The following is a 27,885-nucleotide window of genomic DNA, read 5'->3' on the forward strand; positions in this document are numbered from 1 at the left end:
CTCTATTAGGACTAGATTCCAATAAAAAAAACAACTCTGCTTATCTCCTACTTCCCACCCATCTAGCTGTCTTTAGTAGTATCTAACAGCATACTGTGATCTAACAGCAATTTGTATTACAACATGTCCTAGACATGCCCTGCTCCTGGTAAAGTGGTACCTCTAGTTACAAACTTAATTCGTTCCGGAGGTCCGTTCTTAACCTGAAACTGTTCTTAACTAGAGGCGTGCTGTTGCTAATGGGGCCTCTTCCTACCGCTGTGCCTCCGGCACACAATTTCCGTTCTCATCCTGGGGCAAAGTTCTCAACTCGAGGTAGCTTCCAGGTTAGCAGCGTTTGTAACCTGAGGCGTTTGTAACTCGAGGTACCACTGTACTTGCATTTGCACAGTTACACTTTCAACCTGCCTCATCCTTTAAGGAGCTCAGAGTAGTCTCTTATGTTGCCACAGCTGGTGCAGAAGTAGTCCTCTGGGTTCATGTATTCCAGCCTCTTCTTTCTCTTCTCCCTACACCAAGCCTTGTAATGTCCTTATACTTCCTAGCCCTAGTTAACAGCAAATCCCTGTTTGCCTTTGCCTTGATCATGGACAATGGGATCCATATGGAGTAGAGGGAGCTGGCAGTCCTGCAGCCTAATCCATTAAGGGTTGGGAACATTACACCTTCATTGTACCAGTAAGACAGGCCAGGTTTGCTTCATAGCATCAGTGCATCAGGTCCCAGACAAATGTACCAATGCTTGTATACAGCTAGATTTGCAAAATTTGTTTGCTCCATCTGCTTCTTCCCCTGAATCCTACATACTAGCAAACCAAATGTTAAACTTTCCTTGAGGTTTAAACATTCTGCTGGAAAAATGGGTTTAAAAACCTTGGGTCTCCACGCATGCTAGGTATTTGTTGAATTGATACCAACGTGTTTTAAGTGAAGACCAAAATGAAAGAGAGGCCGTGTTGGATAAAACAAATGTGGGTGCATCTATTGTGCTGGAATGAACAGGAAATACCTAAAAATCAAGCGTTATACGCAAATTGTTACTCAAGTGATTTATTTTCACCTAACAATCTAGGTGCTTATACGAAGGACTCCCTACTTTTCCTGTACCCCATAGCAAACAATGATTGAGGATGGGACTCAAGAGTCATATGTAAATTGTTGCTCAAGTACAACTTTCTGCAGGAGAGCTATATGCTGATGGAGGCTTCTGCTGGACACCTTTATAACGCATCATAGCTCTTAAGATATCACAAGTGTCAGAAAGACTCCATGCTTCACCTGCATGTGTGTACTCACTTCAGAGCAGTACCTAAGAAACAGTATTTGACATTTTAATAATGTAACAGCCATTACCATGCAACTGCTTACCCACATGTAAGCAATGAGAAGAATGTGAGCCATTTTGCATTTTTATTCATGTGGTCCAGAAATGAAAGCACTCAGAGGGATAGTACCTCAGAGGGTTAGTACCTCAGAGGGAAAGTACCTCAGAGGGATAGAGTTTAGGTTCATTTTTCATCTGTTATTTATCTAGATGTATAATTTATGTCATAATTTGTTTCTTTATCTCTAAGATCTGCACTAAAAACCTTAACTACAGCATTCTGTATCTGTTTAGGGTCCAGTATAGGAGCATTAGGATTCATTCTAGAAAACTTGATAGTCTCCATATATAAGCATCAGCTGATGTCCAAAGAACATCATTGCTTTTGCTTGCTTGAGGAGGCCTTAATCTTTTATTTCTTGAATAACAACATGTTTTCTCCCAAACTGCTTTGGAAACGCAGGGGTGTTTCAAAAGCAATTTCTATTATGGTCTGGGCAGCAGTCAAGAATTGCTGTTTGAAGAAGAAAGAGCATTTTAAAAAAATCTCACTGGGTACATTCAAGGACTTTTTGGCAAAGCATGGCTCGGAATTCTAGCCATGACTTATTTTAGTATCTAATTCAGCCTTCCCTAACCTGATGCTCTCTCTATGCTGGCTGGGGAGTTGTATTCCAAAACATCTGGAGGGCACCAGGTTGTGGAAGTCTGATCTAATCTTTCACTCTGAGGGTAAGAGATGGTGGAACTAGCAATTTTGTTTTGAACAGGACTGGTGGGGAGAAGATGATGAGAACACAAAACTGGTTGTGAATGAGATTTAATAACATGCTGCCTTGTTCTGATTCATGTTTTTACCCTCTGGGATTGAGAGAGACCATTTTTAAACTTCACTTAAATACTTAGGGCTATATTGGAGGGTAGAGAAATTCTCTTGCAAAGCCGTAGAGTGGTGCCAATTAATTTAATTGCAGGTTGAGATAGAGGTTTGAAGGAGGCTACAGCCTCTTAGCTTTAGAAATAGAACTTCAGCTATTCCAAGTGTAGCTCAAATCATACCATGTAGCCTGCTTTTGAAAAGTAGAATGGCTGCAGAGGGACTTCAAGGGAATCTGCAGCAAATCAAGCCAATCTGCATTAGAATAAATTTCATTTCTACTGAATAGGCTCCCCTAGGAAAAGCTGTGTTATGTCCTCTAAATGATGGTCATCACAATGTAACACAGATGGAGTAGCATTGTGGTTATTAAAACTAAAAGGATGGATGAAAATTGAGTTTCTAGGCAAGTAACACCAAAGGGAGTTGGTCAACTTGTGTTTTTGTTTATCTGAAGGGCATATTTTGAAATTAACATTCCAGAGCAGTGTCTTTCCTTAAAGCTTTAAAATCTATTTAACACACCCTCAATTCTTTGGAGCTTTGTATCTGTGAAATTATTTTCCAGCCATAACAACCAGTTTTGTTTGTTCCCTATTGACTGTGATTTGCAGTCATGGAATCTCAAGTCTGTGAATTCTTCAGGGGTTTGCATAATTCTGATTTAGGTTAGTGCCTAAAGGCAGAGCTAGACTTCAGGCAGCAGTGGAGTGGGACACCTGATTCATGCCAAATGGTTGCAAAGCAGTGAAGCAGATGGGATGCAGTTTTCAGGGGTGAGGAGGAGTAGAGAGAAAAGAGGACAATAACCCTGTCTTTAGAAGCAGTGAGATCTACTAAGGAAGCTATGCTCCATGTTCCATTCTTTTCTGACGTTAGATTAATATTTACTATGTTTAGACCCTTTTCAATTATGGCTCCAGAACTTTGCAATGCCATTCTTCCGGCAGTCCATCTTGTCTTTCTCTTTTGCTGTTCGTTGAAAGCAAACCAACCTGGAATATAGGATTTGATATTGAGCAAAATAAGTCATTGGTAAAAAAAACAGTTTATAAACTGTTGGTATTGATAAACCCACACAAATCATTCAAGCAAGTGGTGTATCCTTGTGCACAATATAATGACTGAGGAATAGGCGTCAAAATATAATAGAAGAGGAACTGTGATCTTAAGGAAGACCATTTTCTAGCCTTGTAGTAGTTGACTTTTGCAGTTCATAGTATTAATAGTTCAAGAAATAGTGTCAGCCATAGTCAAAATTCAGTCAGATGCAGCCATGTTCCTGCAACTGCAAGCAAGAATTTGGGTGCGAGTTAGGTAGAGAGGCATAGTAATTTTCATTCTTTTGCATGATGGAGCCAACAAATTGCTTGATTCAAATTTGGATAGAGCCACCATGGGTGATGTTTTTAATAAGCTGCAAGCAATTGTCAGCTTGTACCTTTAGCTGCAGCAGAAATAAGACATTGCTCATCACATTATGACATTACACAATAATGCACTAAGGTGTTCCGTATGCGCACTGTGACAGCTTTGCAGATAAAACTGCTCAGATAACTCAACTTTAGCCACATCTTCTATAATGAAAGCATCTAGATCCTCCTTGTGTGGAATTTTCTTGAATGAATCTCATTTATGTACTGCTGAGGTTGGGGACAGAAGTGCTTGGATTTCTGTCCAGCCTGCCCAATGTTATCCTGTCAAGATGGGCAATTGCATCGTACTCTATAAATATTTCCAGCTGAAATGCTCTGAACTGCCTCTGATAACTCTTCATAGCTTAATGGCCCTATAAATATATGCTGAGCCTTGCTGCTTTCTGTTTCCCAGTCTTGCCATCACTTTAATGAGCCCCCCAAATGAACTGAAGCACATTCTCAATGAACTGTTTAGTTGAGATGAAAACTGATTTTTATAACAAGCCAGTGGGAAGGTAGCTTTTCTGCATTGGGGTTGCAGATCTCTTATTGCAGTGCCCATACCCCTGAAATCTGTAGAGCTATCCTTCTAAGTAGTTAATAGCAAAATATCATAATTGCAGCTAATTCAGGGGAAATATTTATACTTTATAAATAAACATTTTAGTACATCTTGCATAATTGCTATGTTTTGTGCTTTTTAGGCCATGAATATAGTCGTTCCCTTCATGTTTAAATATGCAGTAGACAACCTCAACCAGATGTCTGGAAATGTTCTGAACCTGAATGATGCACCAAATACTGTGGCAACCATGGCAACAGCTGTTCTGATTGGATGTAAGTGTGATGCTTTAATCTGTTGACAGGTGCTGACTTTCTTTGGGAAGGTTTTGGAACATTAACGAACGTGACCTTTTCATTGCTAACTCCGCTAAGCATCTGGAAGTTTCCCCCCCACTTTGTTCACTACCAGTTCCTGTAACTTGTTATTTATTTATTTAATACCAGTTCAATACTAAAACAATGGTTATAGCAGTAATCTACCATAATAGCAATTCATTCTTTGGGCTTGTTAAAGTCAGCAAATGAAGTGTGGATTTTAAAACGATTGAACTTTCGATCTAGTAAGTAACACTGGCAAATATGTGAAATAAAATGTTCCATCTATTAAGGACTTATTGAGGAGCAGCAATATATGCATCTTAATAGTTTTTGTTTTTTTAAACCAGATGGCATCTCACGAGCTGGGTCTGCTTTATTTAATGAGGCTAGAAATGCTGTATTTGGAAAAGTAGCCCAAAACTCAATCCGAAGGATAGCAAAGAATGTCTTCCTCCACCTGCACAACCTGGACTTGAGTTTCCACCTGAGCCGGCAGACTGGAGCATTATCAAAAGCGATTGACAGAGGAACAAGAGGCATCAGCTTTGTGCTCAGTGCCATAGTATTCAATTTGGGCCCCACCTTGTTCGAAGTGGCACTCGTTAGTGGAATTTTGGTATGTATTGCTTACCAGAAGCAACAGTAATTGTCACTTTTATTGATGTACATACAGTGATGCTCTGTTATAGCAGCAAGTTTGTTGATCATTTGAATGTGATAAGCACTAAATTGGCAAGTGTTGGGTATTGAGATAGTTAGGCATAATTTGGGGAAGACAGTCCTGTTGGCCAACTTGGAACCTCTGTCAGGACAAAGTTGGCCCACCTCCTGATGTGCAGTCTTGGTGTAGAGGACCAGGCCAAAGTTTCTCATGCAAAACAACTCTCCTTCAGATGGCCACACTTTTACACGAATAGCTCTAGAGGTTTTCTGCTAAGTATCAGACCTGGAACATAAAGACAGTAGATGAGAAAGTACACAGTGCATTCCCTAGAAATCAGATGTCATATTTCAATCACAGAATTGTAGAGTTAGAAGGGACCCTAAGGGTCATCTAGTCCACCCCCCTGCAATGCAGGAATCTCAACTGGATCACACATGACAGGTGGCCATCCAGCCTCTGCTTCAAAACCTTCAAGGAAGGAAAGTCCATCCTCTCATTGGAGTCTGTTCTGACATGTTACTACAAAGCACATGCATCTGAAACAGCTTTTGCATTAAGTTCAGTTGACAGCTTAGGTGTTTCCCTTCACACATCCATATCATCGAAGCAAAAAATCTGAATAGAGCAGCTCATGCGCAAAGTGTATCTCTGTATATTGGAGTACATGCAGAAATGACCATAAGTTTGTACTATGCACATTTGTACCTTTCAACAGCCTCAAATGCAGTTCAGCACATTGTCTGCCCCAGCCTAATGCCTGGTGCTCTCCATATCTTTTGGCTTACTTCTCCCATCAACCCAAACATCATATAGCTATGTCCACTGGAACTCTACAGGGAGCTGCGGTCCCAAACAGCTAGAGGGCACCAGAATGGGGAAGGCTGTTGTATTAAGGAGATAGATTACCCATATCACTATTTTTCTTTCAGTCATCCCACTGTGCTTCTGGTTTATCTTTACAGAATCATTTCCCTTTTATTTCATGGTACATCTTGTCAAAACAGATTTGTCTCTGTCGGCATTGTAACCAAAATGATAGAAAACCATTACTGACATTCTCCCTTCTTTCTCTTTCCTCGTTCAGTATTATAAATGTGGCGCACAGTTTGCACTAGTAACCTTGGGGACATTAGGAGCATACACAGTATTCACAATAGGAGTTACACAATGGAGGTAAGGCATTTTCCCTAACTGGTTAGGATTAGCTGGTTTATAGAGCTGTGGTGAGAACAAATCTATATGCAAACCTTTTGTCTTGCAGAACTAAATTTAGGATAGAAATGAATAAAGCAGATAATGATGCAGGTAACGCTGCAATTGACTCGCTGCTGAATTATGAAACTGTGAAGGTGAGCCATTAACATTTTTAACTTTTCATATTGTTATTAAGTAGGATAGACTTTATTATCCATTTATGTATCTTGATTTTACTCAAAAGGAACTTGTATCTGCTTCCTTCTATTAATAATGACTTGCAGAATTAACCCCAGCCTATGTAGTTCTCCAGAATTTTCATATATTTTGTCTTTGAGTATTCTCTCCATTTATGCTATTATCTTCAAACAAAATGACATTTTAGTGGAGAAATATAGTTTTATAAACCTGTTGGTTATCTGGGTTTGCTTACCATTTTTCACTTACATAAAAAAGATCCTCCTGTGCATTTAGCCTTGTCCCTCTTGATTTGCTTTTCAAGTCATTTCCAAAACATGGTATATGTGGTGTAGTTGTGAGAGGGTCAAATGTAGGACCAGGTTCAAATCTTCACTTGGCCATGAAGCTCACTGTGTAGCACTGGGCAGTTGCTGTCCCACAGCCTAATCTTGCCTCTTGGGATTGCTGTGGCAATAATATTATGGTAGGGTGGGGGAGGATCCCTTGAGGAGGAAAGGAGATAATATTGTGAATAGTATTAGAATAAATTTAAAATGTCATGGGTGCAAGGCAGTAGCAGCTGTGACTGAATTAGCTGTCGGCCATCAAGAACAGGAGACAGGCAGGCATGACATTTGATGCGTCCAGAGCTGGAAGGTCGGGTGCTGGGGCTAGGTTACTGAAGCAACAGTAAACTGCTTTATAAAGTGTTTAGCTAGTTATGTACTAAAACGCTCTCCCCGAACCCTGTACCCCCTGCCAACGCTTTGGATTACAACTCCCATCAACTCCAGCAAGCCCAGCTGTATGGACAAAAGCAATCTCAAGAACACCAGATTGGGGAAGGCTATATTAAAGAATAATTTATGAAATACAATCCTAAGAATGCTGAGACTCCTTACAATGTTTTCCCCCTTACTTACTAGTATTTCAATAATGAAAAGTATGAAGCTCAGCGATATGATGGGTTTTTGAAGACCTATGAAAATGCCTCACTGAAGACTACCACTACCTTAGCTCTGCTGAACTTTGGACAAAATGCTATATTCAGCATTGGGCTAACAGCCATCATGGTACTAGCTAGCAAAGGAATTGTTGCAGGTACCCTGTTTGTGTCTAAAACTTGTGTCTTTTTTATGTTGCATGCATGCTTGGATTTTTAAAAAATGTATAAAGTCCTAAAGAGATGCATTAAATTCCTTAATTGCAAGCAAGTGAACTAAAAGACTGAATGACCTTTTAAATTTTGCTTTCCTTGCAAACAACATCTGTCTGTCTCTTGAGACAGTTCTTCAAATAGGTTTACTTTAAAGGACTATATTTTGGTTTTAGAGCAGCTTTATCACAATCAGACTGCAGAGATTCTTAAAATTCTGGAAAAGAATCAGTTCATTGGTTGTGGAAATCTTGTGGCTGAATAACTCAGATAGCACCTAGCATTCAGTACCACAATGTAGTTTTTAAGAAGTATCCACTTCTTGGTCATGGGTGGAAATCAGCTGACATGTCCTAAGCAAAGACAATAAGTTAGGATTACATTTAACTTGTGCATTTAACTTGTTCAGGTTCAGTCATATGCTGTTGAAGGCAGACTACTTGAAATTGTGCATGTTAAATTCCAGCAGGGTGGAAAACTTAAAAGTGCCAGGTTCACTTGGGGTTACACCTGCTCTAGGAGGCTCTTACAATATCTTGCCTGACAATCTGAGTTCCTACAAGATCTCACACAAGCATCCCTGGGCTTCCAGAACTGGTGTGATGTGCAGGCCTTGCCCTCCAAGCAAGGCAGAGAACTTAAAAACCATCTAGAAAGTAACTTGCACTCATACCTTAAAAGTAGAGGATTAATTAACTGGATAAATTATACCATGTTTTGAAGTTGCTGCAGCTTGTGTTGAAGAGCAGAACTAAATGACTAAAAAGTGTGGTAGATGTTTGGCAAGCAAACATACTCTAAGCCCAATTTTTTCTTTTTCTTTTTAATTAAGGTAACCTAACAGTTGGCGATCTGGTAATGGTGAATGGACTGTTGTTCCAACTTTCTTTGCCCCTTAACTTTCTGGGAACGGTGTACAGAGAGACGAGGCAAGCGCTAATAGACATGAATGTCTTGTTCACACTGCTTAATATAGACTCAAAAATTAAAGTGAGTATTGTTCAGCAATAAAACTGTTAGCCCTTTATGCAAAGCTAAGCAAGGTCTGGTATGATTTCACATGGGATGGGGGACTACATGTTGAGATTCCTGCATTGCAGGAGTTGGACTAACTGACCCTCGGGGGTCCCTTCCAACTCTACAATTCTGTGATTCTACCCATAAAATGCTGCTTAAAACCTTTGCCAAGTATGTTAGAATGAATTCAGTCACCTTGTGGAGTTATTTTTAATTCGTCTGATAGCTATTTTTCTTCTGAAAAGGGAATGCTACATGTGAGGAACTTGTGTTTGTTCTTTAGGAAGAATGGTTAGTGGAGACGCTTTATTTGAACCTCTGTCTCTGAAAGAGCTCCCCCCCCTTTTTTTTTTTAAAAAAAAGCCAAAGCAGTGTGTTTGTCATTGTCATACTTTGTGTGCATGCCAGGCATTGAAGTATTATTTTATCACTTTAATTAATGATGCAGAATTTATTATGCAGAACGCTGCCTAGAAGCCAGACTATTACATCAGAAATTCTTGAGCTTTATAGAAAAAATAGGGGGTGGGGGTGGGTAGAAGAGACTCTTACCTGTGTGACTGAAATGGCTAGGTTCTCTCCCCCTCCCCCCCTTGGAGAAAACAGTGGCTGTAGCTTGCACTGAATTAGATCCATTGTTTAGCTTGCTAAACTCTTTGAAATACCTTCTGGGCAGTGTGTAAAGCAGCGCTTTTCTTTCAATAGGATAAAGAGCTGGCTCCACCCCTGCAGATCACTCCACAGACTGCTACCATCGCCTTTGATAACGTGCACTTTGAATACCTTGAGGGGCAGAAAGTCCTCAGTGGTGTGTCTTTTGAAGTCCCTGCAGGAAGAAAAGTGGCCATTGTAGGAGGCAGTGGGTCAGGGTGGGTAAACAGATGCGCAAAATTCTGCATCATTGATTTATTTATTTATTATTTTAAAATCATGATAAAGATACACCAAGCAAGTAACCCAAGTTCTAACTTTCTTTCTCTTTTTTGTTTTTGTTTTTGTTTAAAGGAAAAGCACAATAGTAAGATTATTGTTTCGCTTCTTTGAACCTCAGAAGGGGGAGATTTACATTTCTGGCCAGAACATACGAAACATCAGTTTGGACAGCTTGAGAAAATCCATAGGAGTTGTACCTCAGGTATTGTACTACTTCTCCTTTGGAACCCATAATTCCCTGCAAACATCTGATGCTGTAGCCACAGCTACTGCAGTGTTGATTTGAAAACAGGAGCAATGAAGCAGCTCAGGATGACAGTCCAGGGCACAAAGGAAGAACAACCTTAAAGAGTTTCACTGAACATGGGCAAGAATTACAGTTTTCTCAGTCTTTATTTAGATTTACAAACTGCTCTTCAAACACATTTTCAGGCTGTCATACCATAAAATATTGCAACATAATGAAATAGCCAGTAGACTGAAAATAAGCTGTAACAGCTACTCTGTAAAAGCGGCATCCAAATAGCAAATCTGCAAGAGTTAAAGCAAAATAAAAAGGTCTTTATTTAGCAGAGTGGTCTTTCAGCAAGCCTCTGTGGGGAGAGAATTCCAAAGCCAGGGCACCACCTAGTAGCCACCTCAGATGATGGAGGAAGCCAAAGGGCCTCTGATGAATAGAGAAATACATGCAGGACCATGTGGAGACATAAGATCTTCCAGGTATTGCTGGTTACTACTTTTAAAAAAACATATTACGTATAGTTATTATAAAAACACTAAAAATACCAGTGACGTGGAAAATAAGAATATTTGGTAGACAGAAAATAGAAATTGTGTCCAGATCTTGTCTTCACTTTTCTAGTATGTTTTGTCCATTTCAAGAAACTTAAATGAAGTTTTTGAGTGAGTTCCACGAAATTTTATTGCTTTTTATTCCACCACTCCACACAATGCTGCCCAAGGCAAATAAGATAAAGTACAAAATAAAATAATTCTATAAATTACATAATAGTATATAGAAGAGCAAGCAAGAAAGCAGGGTCATAAAACACATCAAAAAGAAGCAGCAGGAGATAAAAGGGCTTTAATCACCATCATAGATGAGGCTTAAATGGACTGCTCCAAAAAAGGGAGTTGCAGAGCCTGTCAATAAAGGCCTCCTTGGAAATCCCTCTGTCCTCTGTGGTTTTGTAGTTAACAGAATCTTGGTCTCTTCACTGGCAGATTCACGTCTTCTTTTAAGACATGCTTGCTAGTTTCTTGCTTATGTTTTTCAGGTATCAACTTAGATCAAGTTTATTTGACATTGCTGTTTTTAGTTTGTATTTTTGCCCTTATGCATCTTACCATCCATTTGTTAATGTGATCTCATTTCTTTGTGTTTTTGTATCATACACTGTTGGTTATCTTACCTGCTTTCATTTAAGCAGCATAAAGGTAGAATTCAAATATTTTAAATAAAGTGAAAAAATGCCAAATGTTCATGGTTTGGGAAGCTCTGATAATTTAGTAGTATCAGAATGTGAATGAAGCTATTTCAGCTAACCCCATGAGCTTTCGGTGCTGCATCTTAAATTACACAATCATTCTGATTTCTGCCAAAACAACAGAAATTATCTATTCATTCTTGTCTCTCACACACCCCTTTTGCTTTCTTGGACGAGAATTATCCTTGCAGCATCTTTAACCCCTCATTAAAATGTCACTGGAAATGCTGTTGCCTGAAGGGGCTTAGTGAAAGGTTCCAGACAATTCACTATTGGCATTTCAGAAAACCCTCTGACTTGTCAATTGGCATTTCATGTTTTGAGAGGTATTGTTCTGCTTGCATGTGTCCTAGGATTCTGTTCTCTTCCATAACACCATATTCTACAACCTCTTGTATGGCAACATGAATGCCTCTGCAGAAGAAGTCTATGCTGTTGCAAAGCTGGCAGGAATCCATAATGCTATTCTCAGAATGCCCAATGGGTACAGCACACAAGTGGGAGAGCGAGGTCTGAAGCTGTCAGGTAGGTTGACAAATGTGCAACTTTTCTCTATGTTTCCAGTCTTTCTGCTAGCCTCAGGCTTATTGCACAGTATGTAGCTCACCCCAGCTTTTGGTAAGGTGACTTGCTTTGCAGTAAGGTAAATGCCGAGTTTATTATTAAATGGTAGTCCAGCTGCCTTGAAATTCCAGCACTGACCATGAAGTCAATTAGAAGCCTGTGGTATAGAGAGCAGAGAGCTACCATTATTCTTCATTCCTCCCTACTCCCAAAATGTAATGTGGCCAATAATGCAGCTGTGTTCAACAAAATATTTAACTAGAATTTAGATGATTCATGGCTGCTCTGTGGAATGAAAGATGTATGCTTTTTAGTCTTAGGCAAGTATAAAGATACTTCATAGTGCATCTGATCTGAGTAAAAATGATTCGCTGTAAATGTGCAAATTCTATATAATAAATACTAGCCTCTGTTAGGAGGTCATGTTGAAAATGAAGTAATTTAAAGACTGGAATTATTTTATGGTCCTAGTAATGTGCTGTTTGGCTGTGTGTAAATGTGAGGATTTAATGTCAGAATTGGGCTTAAGGGGGATGACGATAAATGGTGCTGGGTTGGGAGCCCATTACCCCTATCCTCTGCCCCTTAGCACTGCCCTTTTAGCTTTTTTGTGAATTTCTTGGATATCAGACATGTTGGTTTCATGTTAAAGAAAATAGTGACTATTTGTCTTGTGGGATAATATCTCTAGGATTCTTTGGCGTTAAACCCTAAATACATTGTTAAGGAGGGGAGCATTCTGTTGTAAATAGATATTATGCAATACTGGTAGATTTCCTTTTATTTGCTTCACTCTGCTTGGTTGAGGTTTTTTTCTTCCATAGATTGGTAGGCAGAAGGAGGCTAGAGTGCTTGGTTTTTATTACATATTTGGGGGGGGGGGGATTTACGACTACATGGCTCTAAAGTGTTTGAGATAGATGAAGCTGAAATGAAGGACATTGATCTTTGTACAGTGTGAAATAACATCTATCCCATGTCAACAATGTAATTTTTTTTTTAAGAAATAGTTTTTAATACTGCACAATACAGTGTTTTAATATCAGTGTTGTGTTTTAATTGCAGTAGTAGTAATAATAGTAATAATAGCCCTGTTCAGATGCTGAGCCCTATGTAATGGAAACTGTAGGGTGCCTGAGGCTTCTAAGAAACAGATTCCATCTTCCACAGCATAGTAGTGGCCGCAGGAGATTTGCTTCTCTAACTGGAGAAAGCTAATGCTGCATATTTCGTATAATTAATATGCAGCATTCCTACAGTGGTCCTGGTGTACATCCTTTCAACATAAAAAGAACAGGGACTTCATTAAAACTCAAGAATTGAATAAGCTAAAAGGAAACTGGCTCTTTTTAAATCCACTTGTTTTTAAAATATCTCCAAGTATTCAAGTATTCGCTTGCTTAAGTCATGAATCTGTTTGTAGTACAGTGGTACCTCTGGTTACAAACTTAATTCATCCTTAATTCATGACTGGAGGCTGCTGCTGACACCACATAACACCAGTCTTGAAAGACCTACATTGGCTCCCAGTACGTTTCTGAGAACAATTCAAAGTGTTGGTGTTGACCTTTAAAGCCCTAAACGGCCTCGGCTCAGTATACCTGAAGAAGCATCTCCACGCCCATCGTTCTGCCCGGACACTGAGGTCCAGCACCGAGGGCCTTCTGGCAGTTCCCTCACTGTGAGAAGCAAAGCTACAGGGAACCAGGCAGAGGGCCTTCTTGGTAGTGGCACCCTCCCAGTGGAACACCCTCCCTTCAAATGTCAAAGAACTAAACAACTACCTGACATTTAGAAGACATCTGAAGGCAGCCCTGTTCAGGGAAGTTTTTTTTTGTGTGACATTTTAATGTATTTTTAATCTTTGTTGGAAGCCGCCCAGAGTGGCTGGGAAAACCCAACCAGATGGCTGAGGTACAAATAATAAATTATTATTATTATTATTATTATTATTATTATTCCGGAGGTCTGTTCTTAACCTGAAACCATTCTTAACCTGAGATACCACTTTAGCTAATGGGGCTTCCCGCTGCCGCCACTACCGCACAATTTCTGTTCTCATCCTGAAGCAAAGTTCTTAGCTTGAGGTACTACTTCCAGGTTAGCAGAATTTGTAACCCGAAGTGTTTGTAATTCAAACTGTTTGTAACCCAAGGTACCAGTGTAGTTACTTACTCCTACATGTACCCAGCACTTTTTATATAATCACGTAACTGGAAGAATGATCCAAACTGCTTCCACACCTGCAAAACACTGGATGACTTGAGTAAACAAAGGTGGAAACAGCAGAGAAAGAAAAAGAAAAAATCTCTGGACCCGGGGATATCTCCTTTAGTGTTGAGTAGTGTGAGGCCTCAACTGGAATTCAGCAGATCAGGCATTGATTTCTGATCAGAAAAGGATTCTAACATTTCTGGTCCTGAGACTTAAGTGATCCCAAAGAACCAAACTTGTGCCACCACATGCTCTGCAGTTTCGAGGTCTACCTCACTCCTTCAATCTGAGCAGCTCATTATGCAGCTCATAATTTTAATGATAGAGGAAAACCACTGTGCGCCCCCCCCCCCAGTAGTTAAGTTCTCCCTCCTGCTTACTGGCCATTTGCTCCCTCTGCTTACAGGTACAAGCTGAGGAAGGCTGGGCCTTGTCAGCATTGGCACCCAAGTGCCTGCCAGTTAGCTTTTCTAATGTCTTAATTTCACAGGTTGGGTTCTAATAGGTCACTTATGACAACAAGAGAGGCCATCAATATGGCAAAAAAGATACACTAAGAACATGTCAGTGACTTTCTAAATGTATGATGCCAGTCTCCTCTGGGAATCAGTTAACTTATATTTGTGACTTCCTAAATGTTGAAGTAGTTTCTTTGCCAAATAGGTTTTATCTTACACAATATCAAACTCAGTAAATAAGGATTTCATTTGTAATATATCAGTGGTTCAGTCCTAATTTCTTCTCTTTACAAAATAGATTTTATCTTGAATAATTGCAAACATAGTAATAAAAAGTCCACTTGTGATATACCAGTGGTTCAGTGCTCAGATGTTGTTCGAGTAATCCAACATTTCGTTGCTAAAGAGCTTAGTCATTGATCTGTCAAAATCAATTGTAACAGAATTGCACTGAATTAACAAGTAGAATTTGTTGTTTAGTCGTGTCCGACTCTTCGTGACCCCATGGACCGCAGCACTCCTGTCTTCCACTGCCTCCTGCAGTTTGGTCAAACTCATGTTAGTAGCTTCAAAAACACTGTCCAACCATCTCGTCCTCTGTCGTCCCCTTCTCCTTGTGCCCTCCATCTTTCCCAACATCAGGGTCCTTTCCAGGGAGTCTTCTCTTCTCATGAGATTGCCAAAGTTTTGGAGCCTCAGCTTCAGGATCTGTCCTTCCAGTGAGCACTCAGGGCTGATTTCCTAAAGAATAGATAGGTTTGATCTTCTTGCAGTCCATGGGACTCTCAAGAGTCTCCTCTAGCATCATAATTAAAAAGCATCAATTCTTCAGTGATCAGCCTTCTTTATGGTCCAGCTCTCACTTCCATACATCACTCCTGGGAAAACCATAGCTTTAACTATACGGACCTTTGTCGGCAGGTGATATATTTTTGTGGTATTTTGCTTTTGAGTACAAGAATGTCCCGTCTGTCACATGCATCTACTTTCACTTGGGCTTTATGAATAATATGCTGGGGATATCCTCTATTTGCCAGGGCAATCTCTAGCTCACCTGCCGCTCGTTGTACACGTCCAAAGTAGGGGAGTTCCTTTTTCTCTGCAAAAATTGGCCCAAAGGTAGGTTACGTTTCAGATTGTATGGATGATACAATTTAAAATGTAACGAAGTGTTATGGTCAAAATACTAATGAGGGGAATAGTTGATTCATCCAAGATAAAAAGTCAGGAAATCTATTGGCATTTTTAAAAATCAAAAAGATATCAATGAACCTTTGATAGAAAGCCAGATCTGAAGCAAAAGGATTATTAGGACTGTACACAAAGCAATGCTCAAAATCAGCCATAAATAAATTGGCTATGGAAGGAGCCATGGGACTACCCATGGCAATACCCTTCACTTGAAGACAGAAGGTATCTCTATATATAAAGAAATTGTTCTCTAAAGCTATGTCTAATAAGTCCATAAGATAATGTTTTAGAGGATTTGAAAAGGTATATTGTTCTAGAGAGTCATACACAGGTGCAGGCTTCCTCATGAGGTATATAAAGATTTAAAATCCAGAGTCACGAGGAGAGAATCAGAAGGAATTACCACTGATTCAAATTGTTGAACAAATCCATGGAGTCCCTAATGTATGACAGGTATGAGTGGTGACAGAAAATAATTTACAAATTTAGCCAAAGGTTCCAGAATGGAATTACTACCAGAGACAATAGGTCTTCCAGATGGGGGAAATCCCGCCTTTTGAATCTTAGGTAAAATGTAGAAACAAGGTATTCTAGGAGATTAGTTAATCAAATAGCCACCTTCTGTAGATATAATGTAATTTAAAGCCAAACCATCCTGAACAACCTGTTTAATAGGTCTGGTGAACCTGTTAGTAGAGTCACATGCAATGGGGATGTAATATGTGGTATCAGAAAGTTGTCGCTATATTTCAAAATCAAAGTCTGTGGTATTTAAATATGAAAGTAAAACTTTCTTCATTTACTACTTATTTAATAATCTAGAATCTATCCCTTCATTTCATTATTGTTAGGTTTAAACCTTTAAACAGTATGCTTAAATCCTGATTTATTTGAAAATATAAACCTGTGAAATTATTTTGGGCAGAACACAGCCAATAATGACTGCAGTCTTTTGTGTAGTTTTGTACGCTAGGCACAAATTTTATAGGAGTTGCACATTCAGAACGTTGTAGGATTTCAGTCATGAGGATTTGAAGGTAGAGTAAGGATGAATTTAATTGTGATCTGAAGCATAGAAACTGCAGTTATAAATAAACAGTTTGCAATATGATATGGGGAGAGCAATAAGCAGCAACTGCATTTCTAGGAAAACAGATGTTTAAGGGCTGCATTTCATGTTATACCATTGCTGCACAGAAAAACACCCTTGTTTTATTAAAAAACCCAATTTGTAACCATTTGAAATGAGTTACGCAGAACCCTAGTTACACAGAAATCGAGTTACCATTAGCCACAGTTAGCCTTGATAACATAATACTGCACCATAATTAGAGCAATCTGGGGTACAGGGCAGAAATGAAATCCACACACCTCCTGCACACTTTTTAGGCAAACACCATGTTTGAATCAGACTACCAGAGTGTCATGAGATTGTCAAATGAGAAACATTTGCACAATATTCTCAGATGTATGTGCTGGGAATCCAATCTGTTAGCAGTGCATGTATATGCAGCAAAAAGTATGCGTGCCTTTTCATATGGTCAATACAATTTCTTATGCACACTAACTTTCCATGGAGGCATTTGGTCACATTTGAATTGACCCTTGGACACAAGAGTTCTATGAACCCATGCTGAGCTCCCCATAGTGTCTGTCTGGTCCGTTACATGTTAAAGAAATCCTTCTCACATTTTATTTTTTTGTCATGAGAGTGACATAGAATGTGAAATGGACATGGGAGGAGACTAGGGGAAATAGGCCATTATGCATTATGCAGTCGTGGCATACTCTTTCAAATACAGGCAGTAAAAAATGCAACACACTTCAGACTAGGTTGTTATGAAGGGGGGGGGGGGAGCAGAATTTTCATCTTGGGTGAATAGTTCAATTTCTGTTTATTGCTCAGCTTCAGCATAGCCACTTAAGGCTCAAAGTGAAATGAGATTATTATCCTCCTAAAGTGGTTTGCTAAAACAAGTCAGTGTTAGTTAGGAGGTCATATCACCAAGAATATGAAAGAATTAAATGGAAGCCTTGTCAAATCTTTGAAATGCAGCACAGGAAGGCAGATGCATATATAGCCATTAATTACTTGCAGTGTCCCTAAAGCCCCAAATGGGTGTATTTATTAAAATAAAAAATAGCACAACTTGTATCCAAAGTGGCATGGAAAAGTTGGCCTAATGGTAACCTTAGTGAATTGGGAGAAAATTGCACCCTGGATACACCTGGTTCCTCTATGGCCAGTGTTTATGCTCTCAGCTATAACTGGCAGCGTGTGTTGTGCAGGAATAGACTCTGAGATAGGTGCTTTTTTGCTAATATGTGCTCCTCTAAAAGGCACAATTTCCGCATCACCTACAGTTGTCAGTCATGCTGGATGAGCCCACCTGATACTCAGAAAACCCTGTTTGAATGCAGCCCTAAATAGTAGCTTAGCTATGGAATGACAGTTGATTGTACGTTTTGACTTTTCTAGAAGAATTTCTCATTCATTCTGATAAGACTTGCTGTTCTAATGCTGCATTTGTTTTGTTCGTTGTTTGATTACACTTAAACTATAGTTCATCTGAGTTGCTTGGAGTCTTTGAGAGCTTTGAAGGAGCAAAGGACATTTCACTGGGTGGGTGAAGAAAATGTGCTGGTGTTGGGTTATTCAAGGGTAAAAATAACCCTCAGTGGGTTTGTTTAATCTTTTCAGGTGGAGAAAAGCAGAGAATCGCTATAGCCAGAGCAATCTTGAAGAATCCTCCCATTATCCTCTATGATGAAGCCACTTCATCTTTAGATTCAATTACAGAAGAGGTAAATTAAGCTACAGAACACAGTACTTTTCCTGCTTCATCCTTATACAATCCTGCTTTGCCACTCTACCAAATTCAGAAAGGCCAGAAGTTGGGTGCAACCCTTCTTGAGCTGGATGCAGAAATAGTTGGGACCTGTTCTAAACAGGTTCCAGCATAATCTCTTGTATTCTGTGAAGTACTTGGGATCACCGGTCCTACTTAGTGTGATATGAAGGGGAAACAGATAGTTGCTACTTAACATTCGTAAAAATAGTTCCTGTAAATTATTGTTGCAAAAGCTTTTCATGGAGCATCCTAACCGAAATACAGGTTGGGTGCACATAGACCTCTGGCCTGGTATCACTTTATATTCACAAGTAGAGCTGTAAAACATCAAGATGTTGTGACACACAAGTCAGGTCATTACTGTAGCAACTGCATCAGACTTCCATAACTGTTAAATACAGAAATCTCAGCACCAACAATAATTTTCTAAACCAATCATCCTGTCTGTAGCAAATACGAAGTTGTTGGTTGCTAAGTGTCTCTGTTCACTTTAGATTACTTGAAGTAAATAACCTGTTGACCTCCACTTATAAGGTTGCCAGCCTGCTGGCAGTCAGTTGAGGCACATGGTCCCTTCTAGTGTGTAGTAAGTTAAAATATATACCTTTCAAGAGTAACCTCATTGGATTCTATTCACAGATTCAAATGTGAATTTCTAGTGAATGTTCTACTTCTTGCCTTTTCATTTTGATATAATTATTGTGAGGTTGTCAAACGAAGCTGAATATTTACACAACACAGCTGCACTTTAAAAGCATCATGTTAAAAAATCACGTCTTTCCCCACCAATGTATGCACCAAGCAATCAGCAAAGTAGCAAAATGTATGTCTTGTGCTGCCCAGGTTCATTTTTAAAGGAACTGCTTTTCTAAAGGAAGCAAAAATAAACCACTCCCTGTGCACACACATTACCCTTATTTAGAAACTAGATTTAGAAGCCCAGCAAAGCCCCTGTTGGGGTATCTAGAATGGTAAAGCTTTTGTAATATCTGTATTGGAAGTTTTCAAAGTAGCTAGCCCCTGAATCCTTGCACTTTCGTTTCTCAAACTAGCCACCTTTTTCTTATGTAGTAACTTTGAAATTGCTGGTGACCCTTCTTAACAAGTGATTAAATTATTTTCATTTGATATCTTTCTTAAGATGGTCCCTCTGCCCTGAAAGGCATAAAATGTTCAATGCTTCACATATCTTTAATCTTACAGAACATCTTGAGTGCCATGAGGGATGTGGTGAAACACAGAACATCCGTTTTTATTGCACACAGATTGTCTACAGTGGTTGATGCAGATGAAATCATTGTCCTGGATCAGGTGAGACTCTCTGAAGCTATGCAGTCTTTCTTAAATTCCAGCCATGCTAAAGAATATAGCCCAGCTTTCTTTAAGGTCATTTCACTAGAAACATGCTCTCCATCAGTTATAAATATCTGAAAGTGTGTGTGCATTTTCACATACACTCAAGGACATAGGAGCAAACTGGTAATATTGCCTACTTAGTTTCACTGGGTGACTTGGTGGTGGTGGAAGAAGCATTGTGTGTTTCATAAACCCTAGTGCATTTGTTCTGTTCCTACTCTGCTGCATTTCTAATGTGCATCTACACAAAAGCATACTAGGAATGTGACTACTTTTCAAAAGCATGCAATTGTTTTGCCATTCAATAGAAATTTGACAATAAGATCATATCCCCATGGACATTTCTTTTGCAGCAAGATACTCTTCACTAAATGAGAAATTTAATACACCATACCCTGTTGCAATTGGATCATCTCTAGTATTTTATTTTATTTTATTGCTTTAAATAAATTGTAACCCACATTTCCACAAAACTCCCCAAGGCAACTTGCATCATATTTGCTAACAGCAAACTCCACTGTCCAAATGCCAGTTCCGTGCACAAGGGGGGAGGTATCATCAGACTCAAGGGGAACACTGAGGTTTGCAGAAGTAACAAAAATAGATTCAGAAAGAAAACTGAGGTGGGTGAGGGAAAACAGCCCGATGAGGATCAAACATGCTCAGCAGTCACAAATGTTGACTGTTGGAGTCGGGAGACATGATAGACAGAAAATCAGGTTTAGGAGAGGGAAATGGTGTATCCCTGAAAAGCCTTTGGGTGGGGGACCCCAAAAGGAGTACTCAATATATAATCATTCTGCTTTGGGTCCCACACCCACGTATTTTTTAAAAAAACACAATGTAAATTCAATAAAATAAAGACCAAATGACTTAAAAAGAAAGCAGTGGGGGGAAATAAACAAATTCTGGGGGAAAGTAACAAGATAAAAATGTTTTTAAGTGGCTTTAACAGTTTCTAGTTCAACAATGAATTCTTCATTGTTGCTTATTTAAAACTTCCATGTTGTTCCTCTTATTAAATATATGAGTTACACAGAAGAATTTAGAGCAGACAACTTCTAAATTCTTCATTTCAAATTTCCAGATGCACTTTTGTTGCTCGTTTTAGGATTACTATCTGGCAGGATAGAGCCTGTTTGAATAATACTGTATGTACTGCAAAAGAGTTACGCTAGTCTGCTGTGTCTGCCTGGGACCCAAATATGGGGCGTGTGTGTGCAGGAAATAAAGTGGAACAGTGTTTGTTCCTTCACTGGTAGGAATGGCTGCAAGGGAAACCACTTGAAAACCTTAAGCTGCTCATACACAGTTCTCTCCCATGTGCATGTGCCCTCTTTTTTTTGGATCCCAACAGATTCTGTTTTAGTGGAGTAGCTTTCATTTCTGTGATTTTCCTTGATGAGACGATTAGTAATAGCAGCGCAGTTTCTTTTAAAGTGCCTTTCACCACTGCTGCTACCAATCTTTTACAACAGAGTGCTGGTTGTGAGACAGCCATCTTTTCCCACTGTCTCTCTTGTATTTCTGACCCCAGTTTTTGTAGCACCAATTTTTTTAAAAGGATCTATGGAGATGGATCCTGCAAATTTCAGGCTGGTTAGCCTAATGTTTGTCCTGGGAAAACTGGTGGAAATTGTGGTCAAAAATAAAATAACCAAGCATATAGAAGAACAAGTTGTAATGAAGCAGAGCCAGCGTGGCTTCTGCAAGGGCAAGTCCTGTCTCATTAACCTGTCAGATACTTTGAGAGTGTCAACAAGTATATAGATAAAGATGATCTGGTTGACAACAATGTACCCGGACTTTCAAAAAGCTTTCAGCAAAGTACATCATCAAAGACTCCTGAGTAAGCTTAACTGCCAAGGAATAAGAGGAGAGGTCCTCTTGTGGTTCAGAAATTGGTTAAGTTGCAGGAAGCAAAGAGTATGTATAAATGGACAGTTCTTCAAATGGAGAGGTGTAGAAAGTGGAATCCTCCAATGATTAATATTGCAACCTGTGCTTTTTAACTGGTTTATAAACAATCTAGAGTTAAGAGTGAGAGTGAAGTGGCCATGTTTGCTGATACTAAATTGTCTAGGATTGTTAAAACCTAAAGAGATTGTGAAGAGCTCCCAAAGGACTTTTGCAGTTCAATGTAAACGAGTGTAAAGTGATGCATGTCAGGGCCCAAGCATCTAAATTTCACACGGGGCCTGAACTGGCAGTGACTGGCTAGAATTGAGACCTTGGGGTCATAGCAGTTAGCTTGATAAATATGTTGACCCAGGGTGCGGCAGCTGTGGGAAAGGCAAATTCCATGCTAGCTAGCGATCATTAGGAAATGAAGAATAAGCTGTCTATAGCACAACTCCTTTATATAAATCTATGGTGCAACTGCTTCTAGAATACTGTGTGCAGTTCTGGTTACCTCACTTCAAAAAGGATATTGTCAAGTTCATAAAGGTTCAAAGAGGAGCAAACAAAATGATAAGGGGGGTGGAAAAACTGCTATGAGGAAAAGTTGCAGTATTTAGAACTTTTGGTTTATAGACAAGACAAGTAAGAGGCGACATTATAGATGAGCTAAGATGTAAGAAGAGCATGGAAGAAAGGAGAAAACACTGAGTATACACAAGTGGCCAAGAGTGCTCTTTCCTTATTCAAAATCAGGGTGGCTATATGTGCACTGTTTGTTCCTTCCCGCTCGAGTCTGTTTTGATCACTGCCTTCATGTTTTTTTTAAAAAAACAGGGTAAAGTTGCAGAGCGTGGCAGGCATATAGATCTCCTTACCAGTCCCAGTAGCCTCTACTATGAAATGTGGCACACGCAGAGCAGCAGGATGCTGAACAGAAATACTAACGAGAGGTGGGAGGAGAAAACCAATCACCTGTCCAAAGACGAGGAAAGGAAAAAGCTGCAAGAAGAGATCATCAACAGTGTGAAAGGCTGTGGGAATTGTTCTTGCTGAGTGTGAGCTCAATTCCTGTCCCCTTCTTCATCCCAACCCTGGTTTAAGGGTGGCACAAATTCACACTGAAGCTGTTTTCTGCATTCAACAGAAGAAACAGTTCAGAGATTTTGTTGTCCATGTTAAAAAATAAAGAAAAGGCTTTTTCCCGTGGAACACAAGTTCTTTAACCAAAGGATGGTTTTACATCTGCCTCCCCTTACCTCAGATATTAATGAAGTCATAGGAATCAAGTCAAAACTGCTTCAGAACATCTGATTGATAACATGTTTTTGGTGAAAGACATGTATACACTTTTTCAGCAATTGTTTGTAAAGTGCTGTAAATCCCTTTGCTCTGGCCAGAATATAATAATCTGACCTGCCTTGTGAAATGTTTGCATTATATTGCTCTTCACCACTGATGGTGGATTAGAAATCTTTTTATATATCGGTTTTAACAAAAGCCAGTTAACTCAAATGTCTCTGTTAGTGAAGAAAATGATTTTTTTTAACATTCTTTAATGATCGTTGGGTTTGTTAGAATTTGTATCCTTTTGTAAAGAATAATGGATTTCAAGCCTGTGGCAGCAAATTCAAAACAGAAAGATTTCTGCTTAGTCCCTTAACTCATTCCCTTTCTTATAGCACAAGGGAAAAATACATATTTCTGGGGGGACTAAGATCCCAGAATTATGAACAGAATGGCTCTTTTTAAATGATCAGTGTACCTTGCAAGGTAAAATAATGAAGGTTAGTTATCTCCATTCTCAGCTACTCCTGGAAGTGCAGAAGTAATTGATTCTCCCCCCCCCCAAAAAAAAATAAGTTTTATAAATTTTTAAAATACAGTGTTATCAAACAGGATCTGATGACAGCACACATAGTCCATATACAACTATAGACCACTGTCAAACAAAACAAACATAAAATAAAACCAAAATAAATAAACTACATGTATATGACTGCACAGAAGGCAGCAACTGGAACTATTTATAGTATAGACACAGTGGAAATTAATTGAAGTATTCAAATGTCCTGAGACACTGTATCAGCTGTATTCATTTGTAGGCCCGGTGGGGTCCTTGGCTATGTACTTCCTTTTTCTTTAGTCCTTGAGGACTCTCGGCTTCTTCATTAGTTTTTCCAGCAGGGCAGTATACCACACAGTAGTTTACCAAGTAGTAGGATTGACCCTATCTACATTTTTCCAAAAATCTATGATGGTCATTCTTAAGCCTATTTAGTGTCTGGGTTCATATATGAGCAAAATTCTATGAATATTTAAGTTACACCTTTTGAATAGTGTGAAGAAAAGAATTAAACTTTCAAGGAATGATTTTGTTATATTCCAATGAAAATTCAATACAAATATTGTCTGTTATTGTTTTACCAATAAGTCAGTTTTCTGATGAGCGGTGCAGCATGTCTTCAGATCTGTGGGCGCCGTTAGGAGTCACTATCTTTTGGGCTCAAGTAGGTTGTTAAGTGTTGATGAAGAAAGTGTATTTATGTAATAAATGGGTGTATGACATGACTTTGATTAAAAATATACCATTCTCATAAACAGTGACTCTTCTAAACTTTTCACATATTAGGTTGATGACATTTAGTCCAGATAGACTTACCTGTTACTGTTGAGTTCTAGTTCTGTGGCATTTTCTTTGTTCCTATTGCAGGTTTTTCTCCTTAAGGAAGCATCTGGTGGAGAGTTGTAAATAAAGAAACATGTTAGCTCTTGAGCACATTCTGTATACTTTGGGCTTAAGTACAGTTTAAAAACTGTAAATGTGTTCTCATTCATTACCTTTACCCTGAAGAACTATGTTACTTTGTTAATATCCTCAGTTTTGTTGGAAAATAGTAGTAGTTTTGCATTATGGATGGTCTTTACATTTTGGCTTTTGTTATTTGCTACAAAGCTGGCATTGATATTTTTTTTTACACTCATTTACAACATATTGAAAACTTATATTGGATCTGGTAGGATTCTATCTGAGCTCAAATTCCATTTCTATATATAGGTTATGTAAGGCAATCTTGGTTTCGCCTTTTGAGGCAACTGGATGTTGTAATGTAACACCAAATCTTGCCACGTAAAACACTGAAGCTGTTTAGTAGTCATGGACAACAGCTGTAAACATTATAGAATCTCTTGGCTCTATAAACATCTCTGCATGTTCTAATGATGCAAAGATGGGGTCATTTTGCCACAGCTCAACCAGATAACAAAATAAAAGCATGTAACATCAAAGTGGGGCAGGCTAGATAGTGGTAAGACCTGCAGGATCTTCCATTTCATTGCTTGCCTCTTGCCTGCAATCTGAAATATGGAGTACCTGATGAGCCCAAAACCAATACCTGTTTTTCACCCAGGTATAGTCCTAGTTATTAACTGGTGTCTGATCTGTCCCCCTGTATGCCTTTGTAGAGGGGGGTAGTTACGGCTTAAAAATGTTGGCTTCTTCTAACAGCTTAGACATAATTCCTAAATAGTTGCAATTAATGGACAAACTCCTTAAACACAGAATGCTGTGAAATAGCCAGGGGGAAAATACTGTTAGCCAGCACATTGACTGTTGATAGGCAGATCTCTCTGGAGATTCTTTTGGCTTTTATTCCTGACTGCATTTTTATTCCTAATGACATCATTAAAACAACAACAACATTAAAATTATATCCAGTCTTTATTTCAGTTGCAACTTGTACAGTAGAGATAGTAGTGCCCCCCAAAGCACCCATAGTAAAATAGTTGTACAACCATTGTACAACATTCATCAGGAAGTTACTTTATCATAATTCATTTATTGTGTGTGTAGATAATTATTACTAGAATAAATTATTTCTGAATACAAATGGGTGTCCTGTTAACATGGCTTATTATAGTAGCCAGCTTCAACAACAGTTCCAAGAGGGAAAACCCAACATTTTCTCTGTCCTGAAGAGAAGCCCTGATCACATCTACCCTGACAGAGCAGCCTTGCAATTATTCTGTAACGTGATATGAGAAGAAATCGTGGTGTTTTGAGTTCTAATAGTGGTTGGTAGAAAATCTTGCATGACTGTTTGGAAGAAGGGAGAGCTTTTTATGTGCCTTGTCACCTCCCACAATGATCTGTCTCATTATCAGAAGTGTGAATGTTGCCCTGCCTAATGATTTTAATCTAGCTATGGTCACAGTTCGCCTTTAGCCTATCTGTGCCAGGGAAGATGTTGAATCAAAGCTTTGTAATTGTGCAGCCACAAAGTATTTAGATCAGAAAGATGTTATTGGATAGGAACCTGCTTTTCTGAAAGTAGTAAGGATACATTCTCTCTTCTGTTCTCTCACCTCACCAAAGAAAATTCTTGAACTCATCTTGGAAGTGGTTGCAATATTCACTAAGCATAGCTACAGCCACCTTGTGGTTTGTTTTAATTATACTTTCCTCCAAGGAGCTTTCCCTACTTTTTATCCTGACAGCAACACTGTGAGGTAAGTTCAGCTGGGAGATAGTGACTGGCCATTAATTGCCTACTGAGCCTCATAGCTGAGGCTATTTGAACCCAGGTCTGGTAGTCTAAGCACTACATCATACTGGCTCTCGACTGCAGTAGGAGTGAGGACAGAGCCTGGATTGAGAGGAAAGGAACTGGAGGCAGCTGGAGGAAATTGATGGAAACCTGTATCTCCTCCTTTTGTCAGAACCAGCCAGAAAGCTGGCTGAATTAAAAAAGTGTCCAGGTAAGTATATATTGCCCATGCCAGGATATTTGATGTCTTAAATCTACTCCCCTTGCCTTAAATTTACAATTATACACGATATGCTTTGCTAGGCTTGCAGAAACAAGTTTTTAGCAGGCACGGAAAGCACAATGAAGGTGCCTACATAATGTCTGGTCAGGGAGATCCGGAGAAGTAGGTGGCATCGCACTGAGGAATTGTTCCCTGGAAGTGCAGGACAAACATTTTGTGGCACTCGTAAAGGTTTCAGTTCCATGGATTGAAGCAGGCAAGTGGGTCCTAAGCTGCTGAGGACTTACTAACAGTAACACCTTGATTTTGGCCTGGTAGCCAAAGAGCACGTGGTGGCAATGGGAACTGGAGTGTGGATCTCCCCTGTTTAACTCTGGGGCAAGTGGTAAGGTAAAGGTACCCCTGACCGTTAGGTCCAATCAAGGACGACTTGGGTTGTGGTGGCGCTCATCTCTATAGGCTGAGGGAGCCGGTGTTTGTCCACAGACAGCTTCCAAGTCATGTGGCCAGCATGACTAAACCTCTCCTGGCGAACCAGAGCAGTGCACGGAAACGCCGTTCACCTTCTCACCGGAGCGGTACCTATTTCTCTACTTGCACTTGAAGTGCTTTCAAACTGCTAGGGGGGCAGGAACTGGGACCGAGCAACGGGAGCTCACCCCATCGTGGGGATTCGAACCCTAGGCTTTCTGGACCCACCTCTTAGTTCTTTCTCAGATTAATTAAAATTAATAGGGAGCTTACTGGCCGGCGGTGACCCAGATTGGAAACTGTTATTAATCAGTTTTCAAAATTTGTATCCTGCCTTTCTATAGGAATATTCAAGGAGCTAGTCGAGCACACATGAGTTCCAAATAATAAGACTGGAGGCATATAAATTATGTTTTCTGATGGAAATTTTGCAAGGGCAGGTTGATCTGCATGTAGGTAATTTTTTATTCACCTAGTAAATTATTGGGGGGCGGGGACCAATCTCTTGACTAGTTTTTATCAGGAGGTCTTCAGCATTTGTGAAACACTCCACAGAAGCTCACGTAGTAGCCTTCTGCTGCCTTGCTAGCTTAACTTGGGTTTTTATTATTCTTGATTTCTCAAATGTCTTCGTTGCTTTTTGAGAAAAGTAATACAAAGCTACATACAACAATGAATAAAGCATATATATAGGGGTGTTTTTTGCATTTTTTTAAAAAACGGAAATCAAGTGATTGGGGGTCTTTGTTTTTTTTAAGGCTTGCAAGTAGTTTACAAATACGTAACAACACTAGTAATGTTAACAAAAAAGAAAAGTCAACAACAATATTGCTAAGACTTTCAAAAAGTTGAAATGACAATAGACTAAGCACAAATTAAAATTCACACCGACTTTCCAAACACCTGTGTGGGCTTGTCTAAACAAAAATGTTTTTGTGAAGGTGCCTGCTATCAGTAGGCAGGGACTTCCAAGGTAGG

The 27,885-nt window shown here is 39.4% G+C and overlaps 1 protein-coding gene and 1 long non-coding RNA gene across 2 annotated transcripts in view; one reads left to right on the plus strand and one right to left on the minus strand.

Moving 5' to 3' along the window:
• ABCB7 (ATP binding cassette subfamily B member 7) overlaps window positions 1-24,267 on the plus strand; it is a 50,450-nt gene extending 26,183 nt beyond the window's left edge. Inside the window, exons 5-16 of the mRNA XM_081897815.1 lie at window positions 4,324-4,456; window positions 4,849-5,117; window positions 6,250-6,338; window positions 6,427-6,514; window positions 7,466-7,640; window positions 8,528-8,685; window positions 9,418-9,581; window positions 9,718-9,847; window positions 11,486-11,657; window positions 18,261-18,364; window positions 19,615-19,722; window positions 22,504-24,267. Coding sequence (XP_081753941.1) covers window positions 4,324-4,456; window positions 4,849-5,117; window positions 6,250-6,338; window positions 6,427-6,514; window positions 7,466-7,640; window positions 8,528-8,685; window positions 9,418-9,581; window positions 9,718-9,847; window positions 11,486-11,657; window positions 18,261-18,364; window positions 19,615-19,722; window positions 22,504-22,722 — 1,809 coding nt within the window. The 3' untranslated portion in view covers window positions 22,723-24,267. The remainder of the gene's footprint in view (window positions 1-4,323; window positions 4,457-4,848; window positions 5,118-6,249; window positions 6,339-6,426; window positions 6,515-7,465; window positions 7,641-8,527; window positions 8,686-9,417; window positions 9,582-9,717; window positions 9,848-11,485; window positions 11,658-18,260; window positions 18,365-19,614; window positions 19,723-22,503) is intronic.
• The window catches only part of LOC309362329, a 368,586-nt gene that overhangs the window by 303,216 nt on the left and 37,485 nt on the right, over window positions 1-27,885 (minus strand). The window lies entirely within an intron of this gene.

This window comes from Podarcis melisellensis, assembly GCF_964234715.1.
Source record: "Podarcis melisellensis genome assembly, chromosome: Z".
Classification (NCBI taxonomy): domain Eukaryota; kingdom Metazoa; phylum Chordata; class Lepidosauria; order Squamata; family Lacertidae; genus Podarcis; species Podarcis melisellensis.